At 44.0% G+C, this 20,289-nt stretch overlaps 1 protein-coding gene across 1 annotated transcript; it reads left to right on the forward strand.

Annotated features, from left to right (window-relative positions):
* Positions 1-12,299: 12,299 nt before the first annotated feature.
* On the forward strand, positions 12,300-20,132 carry LOC128304858 (uncharacterized). Its single transcript, XM_053042097.1, has 7 exons — positions 12,300-12,389; positions 18,074-18,107; positions 18,265-18,500; positions 18,913-19,049; positions 19,127-19,665; positions 19,748-19,947; positions 20,037-20,132. The coding sequence occupies exons 1-7, from the start codon at positions 12,300-12,302 to the stop codon at positions 20,130-20,132; spliced, it is 1,332 nt and encodes a 443-aa protein (XP_052898057.1).
* Positions 20,133-20,289: the final 157 nt, after the last annotated feature.

Here is a 20,289-nt window from a genome sequence, read left to right on the forward strand (position 1 = left end):
AGAGAGAGAGTGTGCAAGATTACGCGAAATCTGGTTTCTGCGGTGCGTTAGCATAAATTGACGAGAATTTCGGGCCGCTGTGTCGGTTTGACCTGGATAGCTTACAGGGCTGATGGTAGCGAATGATGGGAATTCAAGTTTTGTTATTGTTTATAAGTACATAAACATATTAAAAAACGGTCTGTTAAAACTAAAAGCGATATAGGTAGCTTGAATGAAAAATTCCACTTGTGAACGTTTGATTATGTCAATATTTTTCATACAAATTTGATCGTAAATCAATTGCGATCAAAAATTGTTTCTAACCGTGATTGGCCATTTTTTTCCCTCCAATTCATCGACATCCATCAATTCAATGGAACCCTTATTTGAGTGGTGGCAGGTGGTCCTTTTTTTTTTTGAGTGCAGCTAACGGCACGGACCCGTTCGAATTGAGTTATTATTCTCACCTACAGCAAGCGCCATGCATGTTCCCGCTAGTGCCTGTCAATCGGAGCGCAATCGATGGACAAAACCATTACTTCCCTAAACACAATTACTTCCCCGTGCAAAAGGGGTGCACTAGTGGTCCACCCTTTGGTTTCATGCACTGCCATAACTGGGCGCTTGCCTAATGAAACCGAACTGTACATAGGCGTTACAGTTCTAGCGGAGTGTGGTGGCTTCTTCAAAAATGTATCTAAATTCGATCGGAAGAATGTTTTTGCACCGTAGCGGAATCGGTTTCGATCGGTTACAGTTGGCTAGTGATGTTTGAATAGGGGTGGTGCTCGAGCACGGCTGGTTGTACATATTACCGATGGTTGTGGTTTCATCATTCATTGCACGCGGATGGTGGAAAATTAAAAATTTTCTGGATCACTTCCGCACACTCGGGCACCGTCCCCGATCTCAATCTCGATCTCAAACTCGGAAAAACGTTCTGGGAAAATTCTGGCAAAACAGAATGCTAGCGTTGAGCGATGGTGTTGGCAGGTGGCTCGAAAGCTGCCGGTAGCATGGATAGCGCTGATTGTTGCCATAATTGCAATCACTGCTTTCATTTGCAATTGCAAAGTAAGAAGAATTTGATGGAAGATCTCTCTGACAGGAATTTGCTTGTAGCAATTATAATGGTTTAGCAATGAAATCGTTCGTCAATCGTTTACGTTTGCAAAAGTTTTCTTCTTGACAACATAGTTCTTCACATCAAGAACTTCAGGAACCCGAAAGACCAATTGTGATCATATAATTTATCGAAGAAAAATGTATCAAAGTTTTCTTATTTATTATTATTTTTTTAATTAAATTATATTTATTTATTTATTATCACATTATAGAATTTTATTTGAAATTTAATACTAATTTACTACACAAGTTCTGATCACAGTATCTGAACATTCCAAGTGAGGGCAAAGTTTATTCAAAAGATTAGACTTCGCAACTTATATGTACAGATGCAAACTTCAGCAGAGCATATTTAGACTTCTGCACCCATAGTTCTGCATGAACATAGAATTGGCGATTTTATGAGTTGAAAAACATACATAGTATTGTTGCTAAATCATGCTATAAAAATCTCGTTTGATGAGATATTCATCATGAGCGGGTTAACTATATTTTTATTTATAGAATTACTTTGTCCTTAGATTTTAATTTCAATTTCCTTTTAGCAGTGGAGGATCAATCCCCTTGGAGGCCCAGGGCGTAATTATAGTTGGGGCCTCTAATTAAAAAAAAACGATGCAGGAGAGAAGGGGGACATTAAGGGGACTTGAAATGAGACAAGGCGAAAAGCGCAGTAAGAAGGGGCCTACTCCGCCTACCGTTTGATCCGCCGCTGCTTTTTAGGCAAATTTCTGATTATAAACCTTTCAAATTATATTTACATCAGTGATTTGATCTCCTTAGTATGGTCAGGGATATTACAGACCTAGCTACATTTTATTAAACGGGATGTCCAACGTCTTCAATTCTCCATTAATTCTATCATTCCTAGGTAATAATTTAATAATAAAATGTTTTTATGAGCTGTTTTCCAGGTTGTATCCATTAGTCCTTTTGCACTAAAGTAACCCTAAGAAGAACTTACGTACTTGATCTGATGATTAGACTAAATGAAGTAGGAAACATTACAATTCTAGAACTATTGCAAAAGACTGACTTCACATGAAAACGAAATGTTTTGAATGAAATCATGCAAAATTACGGTAAAATAAGACGCCCTTTGATGCTACCTCCACTCGGTTACACGATTATTGTGTAAACATGTTTTCAAACGGTACACCACGCAGCCCGGATCTCGATCGGTTGGTGTAGCTAATTTTTTGATAGTGCGTGCAACTATTGCCTGAACATGGATTCGAACAGCGGAGAGAAGAGAAAAAAAAACATAATTCAAAGTATCATCCAACGCTAGAGCATCATCGATCGGTTGCAGATCTTCCGATTTGAGAGGTCTTTGAGAATCGATCCGAGATGAGTTGATGTGATGATGATCTACCGGAATTTTCCCGCAAACGGTTCGATAGTGCATGGGATAGTGAATTCCGTACGGAAAAAAAGTAAACACATATAACATCACGCCAAAATCACGCCACGTTACCCTTATTTCGTAATTGGCAATTGCGGTCCATACTTGATCCGTTTCGATCTGGCTTAGACGGGACTTCTTCCATCTTGGCTACCACCGCCCAAGCTCCAGCGCTAGGTGCCTCCGGTGTAGATTCATCTGATTTTCGCCAGCAATTTTTGCCTTTCGTTCAAGTGATCGAATGGGGAATGGTTTTGTTTCTTTCTAAAACCCATCCGCAAAAGCTTTCGCATGTTTACAACACATCTTAAGCGATTGAAGCAGGACGCACGGGAAAGCTTTTACCCTCTTCGGCACTGTCCGCCCAATGTGGGGAATGTTTTTATTTTCATTGGCTCTATGTGTTGTTTCTGAACTTTTTGCTTTGGTTTCATGTTGTTCTCACCTACTTTCCGTACCAAGAATCGTGGCTGGAAATTTTAATTAAATTTGTCCGTATGAGGCGAAGAAAAACAACAAACCCCCCCTACGGTCCAAAATGAACGGTAAATGCGCGCGCCGGGCAAGTGCTGCAATGTGGAAGGAACTTACACGGTCGATTTCAGATTCGCCAGTTGACCATGAAAAGAGGAAGAACGAAAGGTAGCTAATTTTGATTACTGCTATTTACTATCGGTACCTTTCATATCGGCTGATCGGCGGATCGGTATGTTCGATGGATCTTCATTTGGTACACAGTATTGGAGCAATTATTTTTGTATCAAAATGCTGTAAACTACATGTTCTAGTAGTTAGCATAAATTGTTTGGTTGCTTGCGTGATTACAGAGTGGTTCAAGAAGCTAATTGTTTTAGCCTCTTTAATAATCCATCTTTGTGATGTTAATACTATGTTAGCCATTCCAACATATATGATCAAACAATGTCGTATATGAAGTCAAGCTTGCAGAACATTAATATCCTGCTTGCTATAATACGAAATTCCATTAATAATTGAAAAGGAATTAAAATGTTGCTGTCTCTGGTCCGTTGCTTATTTGAGCGGAGATAGACTGGCTGTCCGGTGGAGACTTCACACGATAGGACTGGTTAAAAATCCCACCCGAAGGACAAATCCTCCGTACGTAGCACTGCCTATCTCGATACGTGTATATAAAGTCAAAGAAATTCAGAAAAAGCAGGCGTCAAGACCTCTTGAGGTGTGAAGATAAAGAAGAGATAGACCAGATATCTGATGAATATCATTATAGCGATATTAATTAGGCTAAATTAGGCTAAAAAAATACCAATGGATTTCTAGAATTTCTTAAAAACCTGAGCACTGAATCATTAGTCATTTTCCACGTGCTGCCCATTCCACAACCTGTAAATGTTTGAAGGAGACAAATAAAATATTTGCAAATGCTCCCAGCGGCGGATCAAACGGTAGGCGGAGTAGGCGGTCGCCAAGGGCCTCGCCGTGTTGGGGGCCGCAAACAATTTGTGCCGATTGTGCGATTTTTGGGAATATAGCAGCAGAGTTAATTTATTGCACAAGATCTAATTAAAAAGGTAGATTAAAATTGATCGAAAATATCCTTAGATTTTATATATCCTTGATTAGATATTTTTTTTTTATTTGATTAGCTATATCGGCCCGGTTACACCGCTACGCGAGAGAAGTATGCAGTGTATTCAAACTCCTTCTTCTTTATCGGCACGACATCTTTAGGATGTTTAAGCCTACCATTTCTATTTTTATTTTTACTTTATTTACTCGTAGGATAGTCAGTGCTGCGTACGGAGGTTTGGTGGTCCAAATGAAATTTGTCCGTGATCCTGTCTTGTACAGACCGACTGCGCTACCAATACACCATCTGGCCGCCCCGTGAACCCTTATATGCCCTTTTACTTCAACCAATTCATGTATTCTATTTCTTGAACGGGATTTTTTCATCTGTTCGTAAATGATCCTACCGTTAGATGCTAGAATAGAAACCATGCTTGTATTCAACTTGCGTAATATTCGCCAGCTATTGCCATTGCGTTACTCGTGGTATGGTATTGTTTTCTCTCCCCCATTGAACCGTGAAAATGTCCAGCCTGCGTGTTTCGAAACAGTATTGTGGTGGAGTATTGTGTTTAGTATTACGATTGTCACAATTTCTGCAAGTTTGCAAGCCGGTAATGATATTTTTTTTTATTCAGGAACAGCCAGGCCGTATTGCTACCGGTAATGATGTTATAACCGACACAATCTGTCAGTGTACTACCAAATAGCTAGCATTGTCATAGAATATGAATAAAATCATATTATCATATCAAAATTTTGCAGCAATTTTGCTCGAAAACCGCCGAAAGGTATGCAATATTTAAACACTAACTTTCCCGTTGGTCGAGAAAAATTTCTTCGAAAACTACCTGTTTCCGAATGTATAGTACCAGGAGAGCATCCACGGAAGAGGTAGCACCTAGTACAGCAATTTTGGTCGAAAACCGCCGAAAGGTATGCAATATTTAAACACTAACTTTCCAGTTGGTCGTGAAAAATTTCTTCGAAAACTACCAGTTTCCGAATTTAAAGTACCAGGAGAGCATGCACGGAAGAGGTAGCTCCTGGTACTGCGCCGTAAGGTATGCAATGTTTATACACTAACTTTGCAACCAACTTGCAACGCAATGCGCCGTAAGGTATGCAATGTTTATACACTAACCTTGCAACCAACTTGCAATGCAAGTTTGGTGCATGCAAGAAACTTGCAGCAAGATGGCGCCCAACTTCGTACTTGCATACAAACTTGCATGCAAACTTGCATACAAGAACTTGCATGCAAACTTGCATACAAGAACTTGCATGCAAGAACTTGCATGCAAACTTGCATACAAGAACTTGCATGCAAACTTGCATACAAGAACTTGCAAGCAAATTCTTGCATACAAACTTGCATGCAAACTTGCATGCAAGTTTGCATGCAAGAATTTGCTTGCAAGAACTTGCATGCAAATTTGCATGCAAGTTTGCATGCAAGTTTGTTGCATGCAAGTACGAAGTTGGGCGCCATCTTGCTGCAAGTTTCTTGCTTGCACCAAACTTGCATTGCAAGTTGGTTGCAAGGTTAGTGTATAAACATTGCATACCTTACGGCGCATTGCGTTGCAAGTTGGTTGCAAGGTTAGTGTATAAACATTGCATACCTTACGGCGCAGTACCAGGAGCTACCTCTTCCGTGCATGCTCTCCTGGTACTTTAAATTCGGAAACTGGTAGTTTTCGAAGAAATTTTTCTCGACCAACGGGAAAGTTAGTGTTTAAACATTGCATACCTTTCAGCGGTTTTCGACCAAAATTGCTGTACTAGGTGCTACCTCTTCCGTGGATGCTTTCCTGGTATCGGCAATCTGAAAACAGCTGGTTTTGTATGGAATTTCGTACCAGCTAATGGCGATCCAAGTAGTGGCGTTATGGTTCTCCTTAGCGCATACAAACGTTTATATATAGAGACTAGCTTACTAGGCCCGTTTACAGGGCTACGCAACAGAACTCTGAGATGTACGCAAGGGAGCTTTCTTTCCGAGACTTTGCTGGTGTTGTTACATCATGTTTGAAGTACATCTCCCTAACACAGATAATGCCGTAGCAAAATTATGGGCCCCACTTGAAAAATTCCGCCCTGGGCCTCCAAGGGGATTGATCCTCCACTGCACATGACCTATCTCACCTGCAGTTGGTGCATTATTCCGGCACTGGTCAATACCTGGTATACGTGAAAGGAGACAAAGGCGCAGCTCATCGCGAAAAGACATGCGTTCATATGTATGACTGAACATCCGAGTTAGGAGATTGCGTGTGATAAATACTCGCTGCAGGATAGACAATATCGATTAAGTCCACCACCAACTACTGGTGCTTGAGTGTTTTGTAAAGTTAAGTTAAGATCGAAGAAGTGTAACAGAGTGTTGCATGGCGAATATCCCGGAAGCACAGCGAGCGAACCAATTCGATGGCAAAGTGCTGCTTGGATGCTGTAGTTGTAAATTCCACCACGTGCAGCTTCTCGAAGTTGGCGCACGTATGATTGTAGCTCCCTTTAGAAGAGTGCAGGTACAGTGGTAACTGGTGTTGGTGGTGATATAGCCGGTTCCGATATTAAATTCGAAGATGGTGATGGCCCTGGCCATTGAAGAACATGGTTAGGGACGGCCCAGCGGCGGATCAAACGGTAGGCGGAGTAGGCCCCTTCTTACTGCGCTTTTCGCCTTGTCTCATTTCATGTCCCCTCAATGTCCCCCTTCTCTCCTGCATCGTTTTTAAAATTAGAGGCCCCAACTATAATTCCGCCCTGAGCCTCCAAAGGAATTGATCCTCCACTGAATGCTCCGTTAAGTGTGCCATGTTTAACTTAAAAAATCTTGTTTCTCCATTATCGAAAATAGTCTTCTTCATTCTTTTTCATCTTTTGTGTGGATATCTCTTCTTCACGTAATTAGTGTCAATTTGAACACTTTATTAATCTTGTTACTATAAATATTGCTTTGTGCTACTTTGTTTCATCTTATTCAGAGTTAAATCACGATCATTCCAAGTTATCTAGTTATCAGGTTCTAGTTGATCTATGAAGATCGATGTATTTTTGTTGGTTGCTTTAATGGTGACATAATTTCGTATTGCCTTATTTACTTTGTATGAGCTATCAAATGGATGTTCCTCTGCATACTGCATGCATCCTCTAAAACGACACGATTACAATCTTCAATTTATCTTAATACATATGTAAAATAGTAATAGGAGAAAAATTTCGCAAAAGAACACCATAACTTATGCTCTTGGTTAGCATTTTATCATTCCAATTTTTTATTCCACTGTAATGTTAGACAATAAACTTTCGATCCAACCAAGCGCATGGTACACCAACGTGCGATACCCTCTTTGCCAAGCCTCCGTAAGACGGAAGGAAATTGGTTCCCTAGCTCCCGTTTCTGGCATGGCACAGCAAAACCAGCGAAAAGCTGCATACATCCCCCTCCACTGTACCGGCGGCAGCATAAGCGGATCGATTGGAGAGGGAGCTCGCGCGCGCGCGCCGCTGTACCGGTGGATGAATGTTCAAAGTCAAGTTCATTCCATGTGAGGCACGCGGCCAGTACAGACCTATAGCAGAGAGCGTCGCTCCAGTTACAAACGCGTGGTAAAGACGCACGTGAAGTGTTATTAACGATCACGATATTCGTGTACGACAGTGTTGTGTAAAAACGCAATAAAGCTCAACAGACAAAAATATTACCAAATCGTCGTCTCCGTTCCAAGTGCGTGTGTGTGTGATAGCCCGCGTGTGTGTGTGTGTGTGCCTGATTGTGGGGAAGGAAAATTGTCACTAAAAAACTGCCGTTTACCAACGGTTGGGAAAATTGTCCCCATTCCTGTGTGCGCTCGACGATTGCGTTCCAGTGCCAGCTTGCGTTCGGGTTGAGCTGCCGCAGTTGATGACTGTGTTGAAGTTAGCTGAGCTACCGGTCGTGCAGTGATTACGGTGCGTTGAATATGGAACAGTCGGGCCCGGCCACTGTGGCAAGGAATTGGCAAGAATGATACCGTATAAATTGGTGGTTGGCTTCAATTGGTAGTTCTTATCATTTCTGTTTTGAACACATTTCTGGGGTCGTTTTAATGTATGGTATCTCTGATACGACTTGCGCCTTCATTGATTGTTCACCTATCAAATCGCTGATCATGCTCATGATCAAGTAGTATAAGTAAGGAGACACTTTCACATAAATTCCGACAGAAGTGCACAATCGTAAAACATTTATTGGATTCACCTCTAATGAGAGGATGATCTTTTGCTTTCCGACTTCTTTCTGTGGGAGATAAACTTGCTGATGTAATGCTGATTGGCATCATCTTGTTCTACTCCGACGAACATCAAAGGGTGAACTGTTTAATAAAGCTCAAGGGTGGTAGTTTGTAGCTTTCAATGCACTTTCAAATGCAATTTTCATTGTTTCCGGGGCTTATAAAGCATGCATCTTCCGTTTGTGAGAAGTAGGTCAGATATTGAAGGCGTCTCTTTAAGGCTTTTATTTTGCAAAGCAAAATTCCATATATTTTTTTAAAAAGAAAATCGTGTCAGCAACAAAGACTGGATTTCTCTGATTTGTTAATTCGTCCGATTCAAGTCGGAGACCGCTTAGCCTTGTGATAATTTTTCGTATTGAAATTTTCCATGCCGTCTATTTTATTGCACCGCGCTTTCCTTCACAATAAACACGCCTCGCTAATGGACGCACACCTCTGTCTCAAACCTGTCTGGGACTCCTCAATATTTAGGTGATTTGTAAACACGTTTCCACCACCATCTATCGATCGGTGCAAACTGCGTGCGATGATGCATTGGTAGCATTCTATCTTCACCCTTCGCTAGTCACTCACTCAGCTCACCAGCTCACTAGGGGAACTTGTCAAACTGGTCGGTTTTGCTCTAAACCGGTGGCGATGGATCGTTAGCCGACTGGATGCTCCCGCTATGGAAGCACGCGCTCAGTAAGCAACAGTAATTAATTAGCTCACCTTTCTCCGTGCTAACCTAAATCACCGCCGATCGCCATCCGATCCAATGTGCGCGCCCACCTTTGTGCGTCATCGTGTTGGATTATGATCGCGCGATCAGGCGACGTCTCGAGATCGGTTCACCCGCTCTTCCCGCAGGAGCAGGTCGGTTCCCGGTGAGCGTTTTATTTTTTTGTTTTTGGCCCAAACGAGAGCACTGGTTCGGTATGGTATGGGGCCAATAAAAAGGAAAACATGTCGAAAATGTGTGCCAATTGATTGCGCGATGGTTAATGTGTGAAGCAAAACAGTGCGCGGTGGTTAATGTGGGCAATGTAGCAAACGATGCGTTCCTACGTACGGTTGGTCCCTTTTAGTTTTGGCAAAGGTTTCTGCTGGTTTTGCCATGCCTTTCTCGTGATCTATATTGCAGCACGCTTGATTAGTTCATTAGGTTGGTTCAACACTGAAGCCAAATAACGATTTAATCCTTCTCGGGCGTGACAGATTCGTAATGTGCCGGTTTCGAGATCAAGGAGATCCCGGGCTCCAGAGCCACTTGGCAATACCGAAATGGGGCGAGATCAAGGTCGAGATGGAGTTAAAATGCTTTACACAGCACAATGAAAAATGAGTGAAAATAGCCAACAAATCGACTCGCATCACTGGCTCAAAATTGGCTGCTCATACCAGCCTGGGTGTCGCGCACCGTACCCCAACACAGGTGGCCAAACTTTCGAGCACAACCAAAGGTTCCGCCTAATTTTTCACGGGCGCTTTAAGCGTAATGCGTTTGCATCGCAATGCGCTCGGTGCGGAAGGGAAGTTGAAAATATGCCAAATGTGACCAACCGGCAGCATTCAGCTATTCGGGTTGAATTGAGAGTGAAAGGAGCCTTTGCCTTTGGCGCCGTTGTACTACGCTGAATTTCTTGGCCGTAGTAGATTGTGTTGCTAATGATGCCGATTGCAATGCTTTTTCGGGGGGGGGGTATTTTCGGGGTAATTACAGGTGGAGGAAATCGAGACCTTCCCTCCGAAACGGTGTCGCGGTGTCACGCTATGCGATTCGTGAAAACGATAGTACTTCGTCACTCGACAAGTACGCAGCTTTTCACGCCGATTCTGAGCCGAATCGGTTGTTATTGTTTGTACCAGTACCAGCGACACCTGGAAAATGGGGGCTTAAGATGCCGATCGCTATCGGTGGAACGCATGTTTGGTGGAACGCAAGGAATGGAAATTTTGGAGCATTGAAGCGTTCGAGGCAAAGCTTTCTTTTTTTGGGGGATTTTTTGTTGGCGACCTGGAAGTGGTTCGCTTGAGGCGCCCATAACACGAGAACAGTGTGGGAAAACTTTGCACAATCTCAACTCGAACATTACACATTCCACCCAGGCAGCTTATCGGTGAAGGACGAGATTAGTAAACTGGTTCTACTGCGAGGAAGCTCGTTTACTTTCTCCTACCTTCCGAACGATAAACCAAACCACCATCACTTTCCCTTCAATCAAGCCCAGAAGAAGTTTAATCACAACTTCCTATCGACGCTGCAGTATGTAAAGGCAGTATGTGCAACACCTGCAAGCCATTTCCATTTGCCAACTTTCACGTGCGGCATCGGCAACATCCGCGGCTTGAAATCGAAAATAATTCCTTCCGAGCCTCGCAGGGTAATGCGATCCGCGAAGGGTTTACGATCGATACTTCCGACACGACGGGTGGCTAATGCTGGTGCATTTAACCTTATTTCAGCTTGTTTGTAGGACAGCAGTCAGCGCTCCTCGCGGAGGTTGTCACCGCGGTTTGTTGAGCGTAGCCGGAGCCGGTTCCCCGATGCAACCGGGTTGCGTTGGTTGCACCGGACCAGCATCAAACCGTGCCCCCATCGGTTGTTTGGATAGTGGGTTTGGATCGAAGTGAGGTTGTAATCGCTGCTCACCTATATACGTATCACGTAGCGTGGTGCGAACATTGTAACGAAAGGAAACGGTTCCTGGGCCCCTGTCTGAACGGGAAAATCTGCGGCGTAAATGAGGACAGAAATCGAAACTAGTTACGCGGACCAGGGTGACTTTCAGTCAGGTTTTTATTACTGTTTCTTCAACTTCGTTGTTGGACGAGGTTCTCTTTGAGTTTGCCCAGGGGATAAAGGAAGCAGAATTAAATATTTCCGTGGAACGGTGCCTTGTATCGGAGTTGGAGCCGATGCCACCGTCGGCACAGATATTGGTAGAAGTAGCATAAAAATTGTGACAATGTAATATCTATACTTATTCTGGTGTGTGGAAACAAATATTCAAATTCAACATTCAGGCCCTACATTGGACAATTCTTTGGACCCTTATAATGTGCGCAGGGTGGTACCTCCAATGGCATCTAGCTAATTGACTAATTGGTAATGGGGAGTTGTAGTTAATGGCGTCAAAGTGTCAATGTAGTTAACTCAAATTGCAACAATTTTGTTATCACCGTAGGGAGTTTACGAACAGGGGTTTCGAACGTAAAAGCTGAACACGAAAGTTAGCTCCGGAGAATTAATTTATCTATAACTCTGTCAGTCTATAACTTTGGGTAAAGTTTACAATAAGCTAGACTTTCTAGCGACATGACGAACAATCTTTTTGGTGTAGCTTCTGGTACTGTGTTACTGCTCCCCTAAGCCACTTAAATCGATCTAGGATGATGATCCCAATAGCTCCCAGCCCATTACTTCAATTGGCCTGCCTTATGCTACACATTAAACATCGTAGTTTGAGCCATTTGTGCCACTTTTTTTTGCTATCTATCATTCCCAACCATTAACATAAATACGCTAATCGCCAACGCGATTCTATCCGTGCTGCAAACTGTAACAGCTGCAAAAACAAACGCGCTGTAATTAATCCCACAAATAGACCTTAAACTCCCGTGATCGTTCGGATTAGTTTGGATTTTTTTTTCTTGTTCCATCACCGGCAGCCGGTACCGGTCGATACCGTACGTCCAGTCCAGCCTGGCCGTTTCTTCTGTTTTACTTTCCTTTGCCGAAAACGAAAACCATTCATTATTAGTACGGCATTTACATATTAGCATTAAGCGTTTTGTTTTTCTGATTTTTCGTTTCGTTCTTCTTTCATTTCTGCAGCGTTGATCGTTTGATCGAGGGCAAAGCAGCCTGTCGAATCATCAGCCATCGTTCGTCCGGTGGCAAGATTTGAATGACGAACGGTGTGCGATAAGGCACACGTTGCGCGTTTCCTGCAGCATTCATCACGGAACAGCCAATGCTGACAACGAAAGCAAAGATGAAACTGTTGAGGTCAAGCTTGGTCGAGTGTAGCAGCGGTCACCTGGTGGCGGTACTCTTCACGGTGGTAAGTGATACACAAGCAGTTACCACAATGATAGCTTTCTTAAGCATTTTAAAAACATAAATAGCTTCCAATTAAGCGTGTGTATGCAACATAATTGTATTCTTCTTAAGCACTCAAAACATTATTTTTACCCCAAACGGAAAGGTTCGTTGGTACCGCTATCGTTGAAATCTTTCGTACGCCTAACGAAGCGAAGTGTAGCGAATTGTTCGGAAATGTTAACAGTATCATTCGGTGGCATGCAGAATTGTGCACACTTCTCACGCTACGGACGTTCGTTGTTCCGCAACACTTCATTTTGTGTGCAGAAAACAAAAAAACAAAATACATTCACAAAAAGAACTACCAACGGATGGTTATAATGAGAGTAAGAGTGCGCCACTTATAAAGGGAAGCGCGTTCGGTTTGAATTCTTTTCATCGTTAGCGTTCTTATGCTACTGGTGGATTATGAAGATATTTCTGAGCTTTTTTTTCCCCCTTCAACATTCGCGTAATGCGTAAAGTATCCGGGGTGGAGTTAGCTGCAAGCATTTTTCCAATAACTATCATTATTCTCGCGAGGCACTCGGTATCACAATCAGACACACACACTGGAATCCCTTTGCAGTTTTTATGTGCATGTAAAGCGTCTTGTTAACGAAGTGCAAAACAAGCCGCAAAGAATACACGGTGGAAATGCAAATAGAGCGAACGAAACATTTGCATGCCCATCCTGAATGGTGCGTTACATATTAGCTAGTACTTCGCCCTTTTTTTCTCCATCCCCTTCGATCTTCACACAAAGGCAACAAGCATGTGGAAAGCAAAAGCTCTCGTCGATGATGATGGGTGTTGTATGCTGCCTTTTTGGGATGGATTCGTGGAACCTTCCACACGGTACTAATTTTACCTAACGGAAGATAACATAACGCTGGGGAAGGAAGGTTATTATTATTGCGTTACAACGTTAAACTGTCAACCGAACGGTTATGCTGTTATGCACGCGCATGGAAGCGCAACAACGTATTGCGTATTGTGGCGGGAGAGCACAAATTGAGTTTGCGAATCGAATCGAATACTAAATTGATAACAAACCCCCACAGCTGAGGGTGAGGTTTTTGAAGTACCGCTACTTCCAGCGTGCTACGAAATTAAAAACCCCACCAAGCGAATGATTGACTGTGACGAAAACAATGATTGGCGAGTTGTTGGTAGCGTTTGCTTGGATGTTTTTTTTTTTTACAGAGTGGAAACATACAAGCGAACGCTCGCATGATTTGAACGAAAACAGTTTGAGGTAAATGTTTTAATTAATAATTGGTCATGTTTTTTGCCCCTTGTTTCCGTAAAAAAAAGACCTACACCACAAGCACCCCGACATGCAACAAAACCTTCCTTAGAACGCTCCCGGTTTCCCTTTGCTTCGCTTCGTATTCTAATGCACCACTGCGGGTAAAACGTCTACTGGTGCGTGAAATTATTTAAAGCTATAAATCCACTGAATCGCAAGCAACGATCACAAGCCACCCCGGTACAGTTAATCCCGGCTAAGTCGGCAAATCTTTGGCATTGATTTTGAAATAGTTTTTCCTGCCAGCCCCGTCTTCGGTCGAGCTGGTGGTGGTGGTTGGGGAAATGCACTTTGAAAAGCTATCAAAATTCATGCACCAATTTCCCTGAACCGGGATGCACCTGGCCTGCTGTGTGTGTATGTGTCTGTGTTGCATTATGTTCGCTTCCAACCCAGTTCTGGCTGCTCGCAACTGGAACGCCATCGAGGCATGTGGCCGCAGCTGGCAGCAGTGTCACAGAACCTTCGCAAGCATATTCAAATCCACGTCACAGCGAAACGCGGTCAGCTGTGCAACGGCAATGTGTGGGGCAAAAAAGGGGGAAACCTCTTTTTAATGCTGGGATTCAATTTCATAAATTCGTATTTTCACGCTCAGTCACACACACGCTCGTTTCATGCGCAGTTCATGCGGTGTGCGCTGTCATCCCAGTTTCGTCCATTTCATGGCTCAGCTAAAGTACCGTACCCCATGGAAGCAGTGAAAAAACACGGATTGGAGAAGGGCGCGGCGGAACATCTTGGAAGCGAAGAGTGCACCGCAACGAGCGGCATGAGCTGTGTTTTGTTTTATGACATAATTGTGTCATGATTAACCCACCATAGTTAAGCCTTCAAGCCAAATGTCAGCGAAGGTATGTCGTGAATTCTGGTGGAGTAACCAAAAATTTGTCTACCACCGATTTTGCACGTGTGAAGATGAACTGCAACCCGGAGCATTAGCACACAATGCGTGGTGCGTGGTGCGGTGGAGAAATCATGGTCAATCTTTGGACCCAGGGTTTGATGGACAGGGCGTTTACCATGACGACTCGATGTCGCACAAACGCGCAGCATGTCGACACCATTTCGGTGCCAATCTTGATGTTCTGCCTTTCTTCATTCTCTACTGCGGAGAAGGCCTTCGTAATCTTGCTGTCAGCAAACGATATTATGCTGTCGCACCAGGCAAACATACTAGACAGCGTAAGTAGCGTATGATCTAGTTATGATCGTCTATGCAAATGTAATTCACAATGCAGCAATTTCCCGAAACCGAATGTTCCAGATTTTATTCTGTGCGCCGGTGGTGTCTAGCAAAGCAGAGGCATTCAACTTTAGGGTTGCGTTAACGAGCTGGTACTAAACTTTCTCACAAGCGCTGTGACAAGGTTACTGAGTTCCCATGCACTTTGCCACCGCCCGGGCTCATTGTGACTGCATAAAATTAAACGAGAGTTTTTGCTGCGACTCGCAGTCGCCAGTCGGTGTTTAGTCATTTATAGTGGAGTCTGAGAGTCGTTATTGATAATGAAGAAGTTAGTCCGCACAGCAGTACTTCACTCGGTTTGTTTGGCAGCTTTTATGTCTGTTTGTTATTTAATTAATTTTGTATTGCCCTTTTAATGTTTTTTTTTCTTCTTTTTATTATGCGTAGACCCTTTTTTACCTTTTTCGTAGTGCAACAATTGAAATACATTAAAGAAAAAAAAACAGTTAACACAGTAACACAATTAATTCTAGAACAGCGAGAAAGTGGTGCCAGCGTTTGTGTTTTTTTTTTGCTGCTTCCTTTTCTAGTCCGCTTCCTTTCTATTGAGCTGCACCGGATAAATATCCGTTAAATCTCGCAACAGGTGCAGTTTTGTGGGCCCTTTTTTTCCTATATGCCCATTCCGTTTGGAATCATCAATTCCACGAAAACCGGCTTTATGCCACCAGCTGGGAGGGTTGGGCTGGAAACTTCTACGGTTCGGTTTGTTTTTATGGCTCATCCTGCGTGTTTGTTGTCAGTCATTTTCCCTTCACATTTTTTTTCCCGCTATGATCAGCATGCGATTTCCACCGGCTCGCTTAAACGCCTGGTGTAGCATCTTCCGAAGGCTACCTTATTGGATAATTGTACCATCCGTGCATCCATCCGCCCATTCATTCAACATGCCGTAATCGAACAGCACCACCGGGCGAAAGACCATAAAGGCCCTCGTGGTCGAGCGTTAAATGCGCTGGCCGTACTACGATTTTTCCTTCGCACGCTCTTTTCCCTTTGCACGCGTGTCGGACAGCGAGAGTGCTAAAATCTTGCTCAAACAGATCAAACTTCAGCAAGGGTGGAGAAGGAAAACAACAAACAAACGTAACGATACCAATTTGAAACTGGTTCAAATACACATCAGTCAGTCGGAAAATACGCACAGCCCTCGACATATTTGATGAGCAACTGTTAACAAGACACTTCAGCGGTTGAAAAAAAAACAAAAGAAGGAAACGCTGATTGTGACGATCATCGGTGAAGCAAGATTGCATCGTAAGCTTCAACATTTTTATTGGGTTTGTAGGGCAGCGCACAATCGATCGAATGATTGCCGGTAAGTGGAGAGTTTACTTTATTGGCTCTTTATCTTATTAGTGTCAACATAGAGCTAATTAAAGAAACGAAGAAATCTATTTATGGATGATTTATTTGCTATAATAGACATATGAGACATTTTCATGGAGCCATGTTCTGTTACACGCAGAGGTTGGAAGGAATTTAAGTAAATATTTTTAATATAAAGTTGACCCACTCATTATCCTGAAGAGGAATGCTCAGAAATTGCTCTGATCAACTCCACCAGAGAACCTAGCTTTCGAGAACCTAGTTAATTTCGAAGAGCTTCTTAACGAACACATTGAAGATCCAAGAACTTATGAAATTACTGATGCCAAGGAAACAGTTTCTATAGCGGAAGATAAAACAAATCCTCAATCAACCGCAGACTTTATGCGACGATGTCGTGAAGAACCATGGGATATCGAAATGTTTACTGAGCTTTTCTAACCAAATTCTATGATATCTGAATGATCGTGAAGGATTTATTGGCTATTGGTGAAATGTAACGGTGGCCCAAGGTAATTCTATCGTGTGGAAAAGTTTTGTGCAGTATTATTGAATATTTAATGCATGTATTTAATGTAGGTATTGAAGTCCTCGAATGACTGCGTAATTCTATCCCAATTCAGGAAAAGAAGAAAGACTGTAAAATTCAGGGAATCGAAGCAGTTGTATGATGAAATCTTGCTTTTCTAAAAGAAACGTAGACTTGTGAAGTTGAACCATAAGTAGTTTCTGCGGAAGACATCGGATTTGAGAAGCTCAAACATGGAAATATTGGTGATTTTGGAGGACGTTAGACTAAACGTTGCATAAAAAGCCATCCGGAAGCGATTGAAGAAAGTAGACAAGACTTTAAGACTCAACCGATATTCAACAACACATATTGAAATTTCCGGCTTCTTCTTAAGTTATGGAAGCTTTCAAATGTTTCTGAAAATAAACAGAATTCGACACAATAACACCAATGTCGAACGATCGATCTACAGCTCACCACGTTCTCGCTAACCCCAAATCGGAGCCCACAGACTGCCCGCGATAAGCATCGTGGCTGATCTAGTGGTGTTTAAGATCCTCTCCAGTATCAGACACCTGATCAGCGTGGCGAGATGTACGACCGGTACGCTATCCAAACAATAGCACCACCAACCAATTATGGCAATTACGTGCCGGACTGGCAGCATCTTTTAAGCCAGCGTGTACCGGGTGTTCCGGTTTTGTTCGTGTTCTACTCATTGGCCCCCTCAGATCCGGGCACATGGTTCCGGGCAACGTTTTCGGGCGTTAGTAGCCGAAAAGCATCCGTTAAAAGCATTTACGCGATTTTTGCGTTTGTTTTCGTTGCTGCTGACGCGCGTTTTTGTTGTTGTTTGTTTGCTTCTCGTGGCTTTTCTATCGTGGCTTCGTACGAGGGCGTGAAGTTGTTGGAGAGGTCGGCTGAATCGGGTACGGTGTTCGCCAAAAGAGCAAGAAGGTCAGTGGCATGCATATGGTATGTATGATCTGGTGGTACTCGCCGGGTACGATTTGCCCGGAATCTGACGGGTACGATCTGGGGGGGGTAGATCATACATATGCTGTTGCCAATTGCAAGTTCTTGCTGGTTCAACGATCATACCGTAATTGCATAATTAGGCCATTTTACCGCCATATGGGATGGGATGCCTAGCATTGCCCACACGGCCACGGGTACCTTTAGTGTTCGTTTTGATTATATTTTTTATCATTACAGCTCAATTCACTCTATTTCTAATCAATATTCACCCCCAACTCTTTCCAGTTGTTGCCATTGGTTCGGGCGCAGGACTATGATGGTGAGTAATCGCGCCGGCTTGGTGAGCTGGAATCAGAACAGAACGAACTGCAACGCTCGCTACATTGTGTACCGCACGCGATCGACGCGTGTGGTTTGAGTTCAACCTTTTCGGGTTGTTAAACTTATTTGCTGTGCTTTTCCCTAACCTTTCACAGTGACGGACATACAGTGCTCGTTTGCCTCGCAAGGCTCCAACCTGGGCGACATTATAACGGCGAAGCTGAAAAAACCGATCGGCTTCAAAGGTGCACCCCTGTTCGCGGACGATCGTGGTGTGAATCCGGAAACTGATTTTGCCTGCTCCATCAAGCAAGATCGTAAAGATGTGAGCGAGCTTGCGTACGATTTGAAGATTACCGATTTCTCACGGTGCGGTGTGCTGAAAAGAAATGTAAGTTTTTACGACCGTGCGAAGGTGAAGGGGGCATCAGCGAGTGGAAAAGTGGATAGATTTTTCCAGCTAACAAAAAAGGAAAATCCACCACGAAACGAATGCTTCTTGCACACCTAAAGATTGGGGAGCAAAAACAAAATTGAGGTGTGGAAAAAAAAGTATGCAACAATTAACAGCAAACGCCGGGCTGCTCCCGCTGCAAGATTCGAAGCGTTGTTCCATTAATCCGGAACCGTGGTAGAGCTTGAGCGCGGTTGCAGGATCGATATGGGTTAGCGCATGAAAACGCGCTGTGGCCCCCGGTGGTATTTAGTAATAGGGTCACGAAAACAGGGGTGTGATGCAATGGCCTAATGAAGAAATTGCTTTCGGTGTACGGGGGTTTTCTTCTTCTCTTCACTCGCTACAGGGGTTCGTCCACGTCCGTATCTGGTTCCCGCAATTCCCTTCGGTGGTAATGCAATCCGATCAGGAACTGATCATCATGTGTAAGCCGCCGGAACCGACCGTTATCCAGAACAAGGCTGCCGGGTTCGCGGGAAGTTTGTGAGTATGCGGTATGACCCCGAAATCCCCCGACGGACAGGTTTGATTTTGGTTTTCTGTTTGGATCTTGATTCTAGCCCCCACGGAGCACGTGTTTCCGGTGTGGTCGAAGAAACGCCCGGGCGGCTAGAGTACGAAGTGGCCCTCTACAAGGAAGCGCCGCCGATCGCGCGCATCAGCGGCAATCTGGCCGGGTTGAAGAACCATTCGTCGTCGTCACTGCCGGCCGTAACGAACAACGAGGTGCCGGTCGATCAGGCCGTACCGATCGGTACCAAGCTGCAGCTGCGGGCCCGCATCAGCTCGCAAAGTGTGTGGAAGTACGTGAAGCTGATGGAGGTAACGGTTTCGCCCGATCCGGACGATCCCCACGCGCAAGGATCGGTTTCGCTGGTGCGCGACGGATGCCGGAACCGGGACTTTGCGTCGATCATACCGCACCAGCCGGCACGGTATCGCGATAAGCCGAACGAAGTGTTTCTCGACTTTGAAGCATTCCTGCTCAGCTCGATGAAGGAACGGAGCACGCTGTGGATACACTCGCAAATTAAGGCGTGCATGGACGCGATGGACTGCCAGCCCGACTTCTGTCTGGATATGTATGAACCCTCCAAGCGTAAGCATCCGACTGTCAGCCAGCCTGCTCTGATACAGCAAAATGATGAAACATTCGTTGTTGTTTCTGGTACCTCTTTCAGGGCTTGGAAGAAGACGGCGCGATGAACACTCCCGGAACCGTACGGAGTACACGAAGTTTAAGGAAAACATCGAATATACGGTAATTATGCCGGGCGAGTATGATGATGCAATGCGCTACCAGCAGAACCCGGAGCAGTGTAAGAATTTTGTCGTCATATCAGGTCTGCTCGCGGCACTGTTAGCACTTTCCACGGTGATAGTAAGTATAGTACGCGCGCGTGTCCAACTCCTTCCAAAAGAAACGGTTTTGTTAACATGATTCTCGTTGCTCTCCTCCAATCTTGACAGACATGTGGGTTAGCGTCGCGCATGCAAGGCAGCGGCAAAAAGACCATCGATGAGCTCACCGCGAAAGGATACTCGGGGCGTGCGATCGTGCAGTAACTTTGCAACGCACCATTCACTACACACGACTGCTTCTCTTGCGCACCTGTAGGGTTGTAAACCTGTTACGCTCGGTAACAAGACGTCACCAAAATGAAAGCTTAATTCAAAGATACGCATGGAACACGAGTTGCAATATTTAGTATCACTTTTTTTG

This window comes from Anopheles moucheti, chromosome 3, assembly GCF_943734755.1.
Source record: "Anopheles moucheti chromosome 3, idAnoMoucSN_F20_07, whole genome shotgun sequence".
In the NCBI taxonomy this organism is placed as follows: Eukaryota; Metazoa; Arthropoda; class Insecta; order Diptera; family Culicidae; genus Anopheles; species Anopheles moucheti.

Excerpts from the sequence above, each read along its gene's own strand:
- LOC128304858 (XM_053042097.1), top strand. The coding sequence starts at position 12,300 with ATGCTGACAACGAAAGCAAAGATGAAACTGTTGAGGTCAAGCTTGGTC. Across the intron at positions 19,050-19,126 it reads GCCGGGTTCGCGGGAAGTTT|CCCCCACGGAGCACGTGTTT; the intron begins GTGAGTATGCGG and ends TCTTGATTCTAG. Across the intron at positions 19,666-19,747 it reads TATGTATGAACCCTCCAAGC|GGCTTGGAAGAAGACGGCGC; the intron begins GTAAGCATCCGA and ends TACCTCTTTCAG.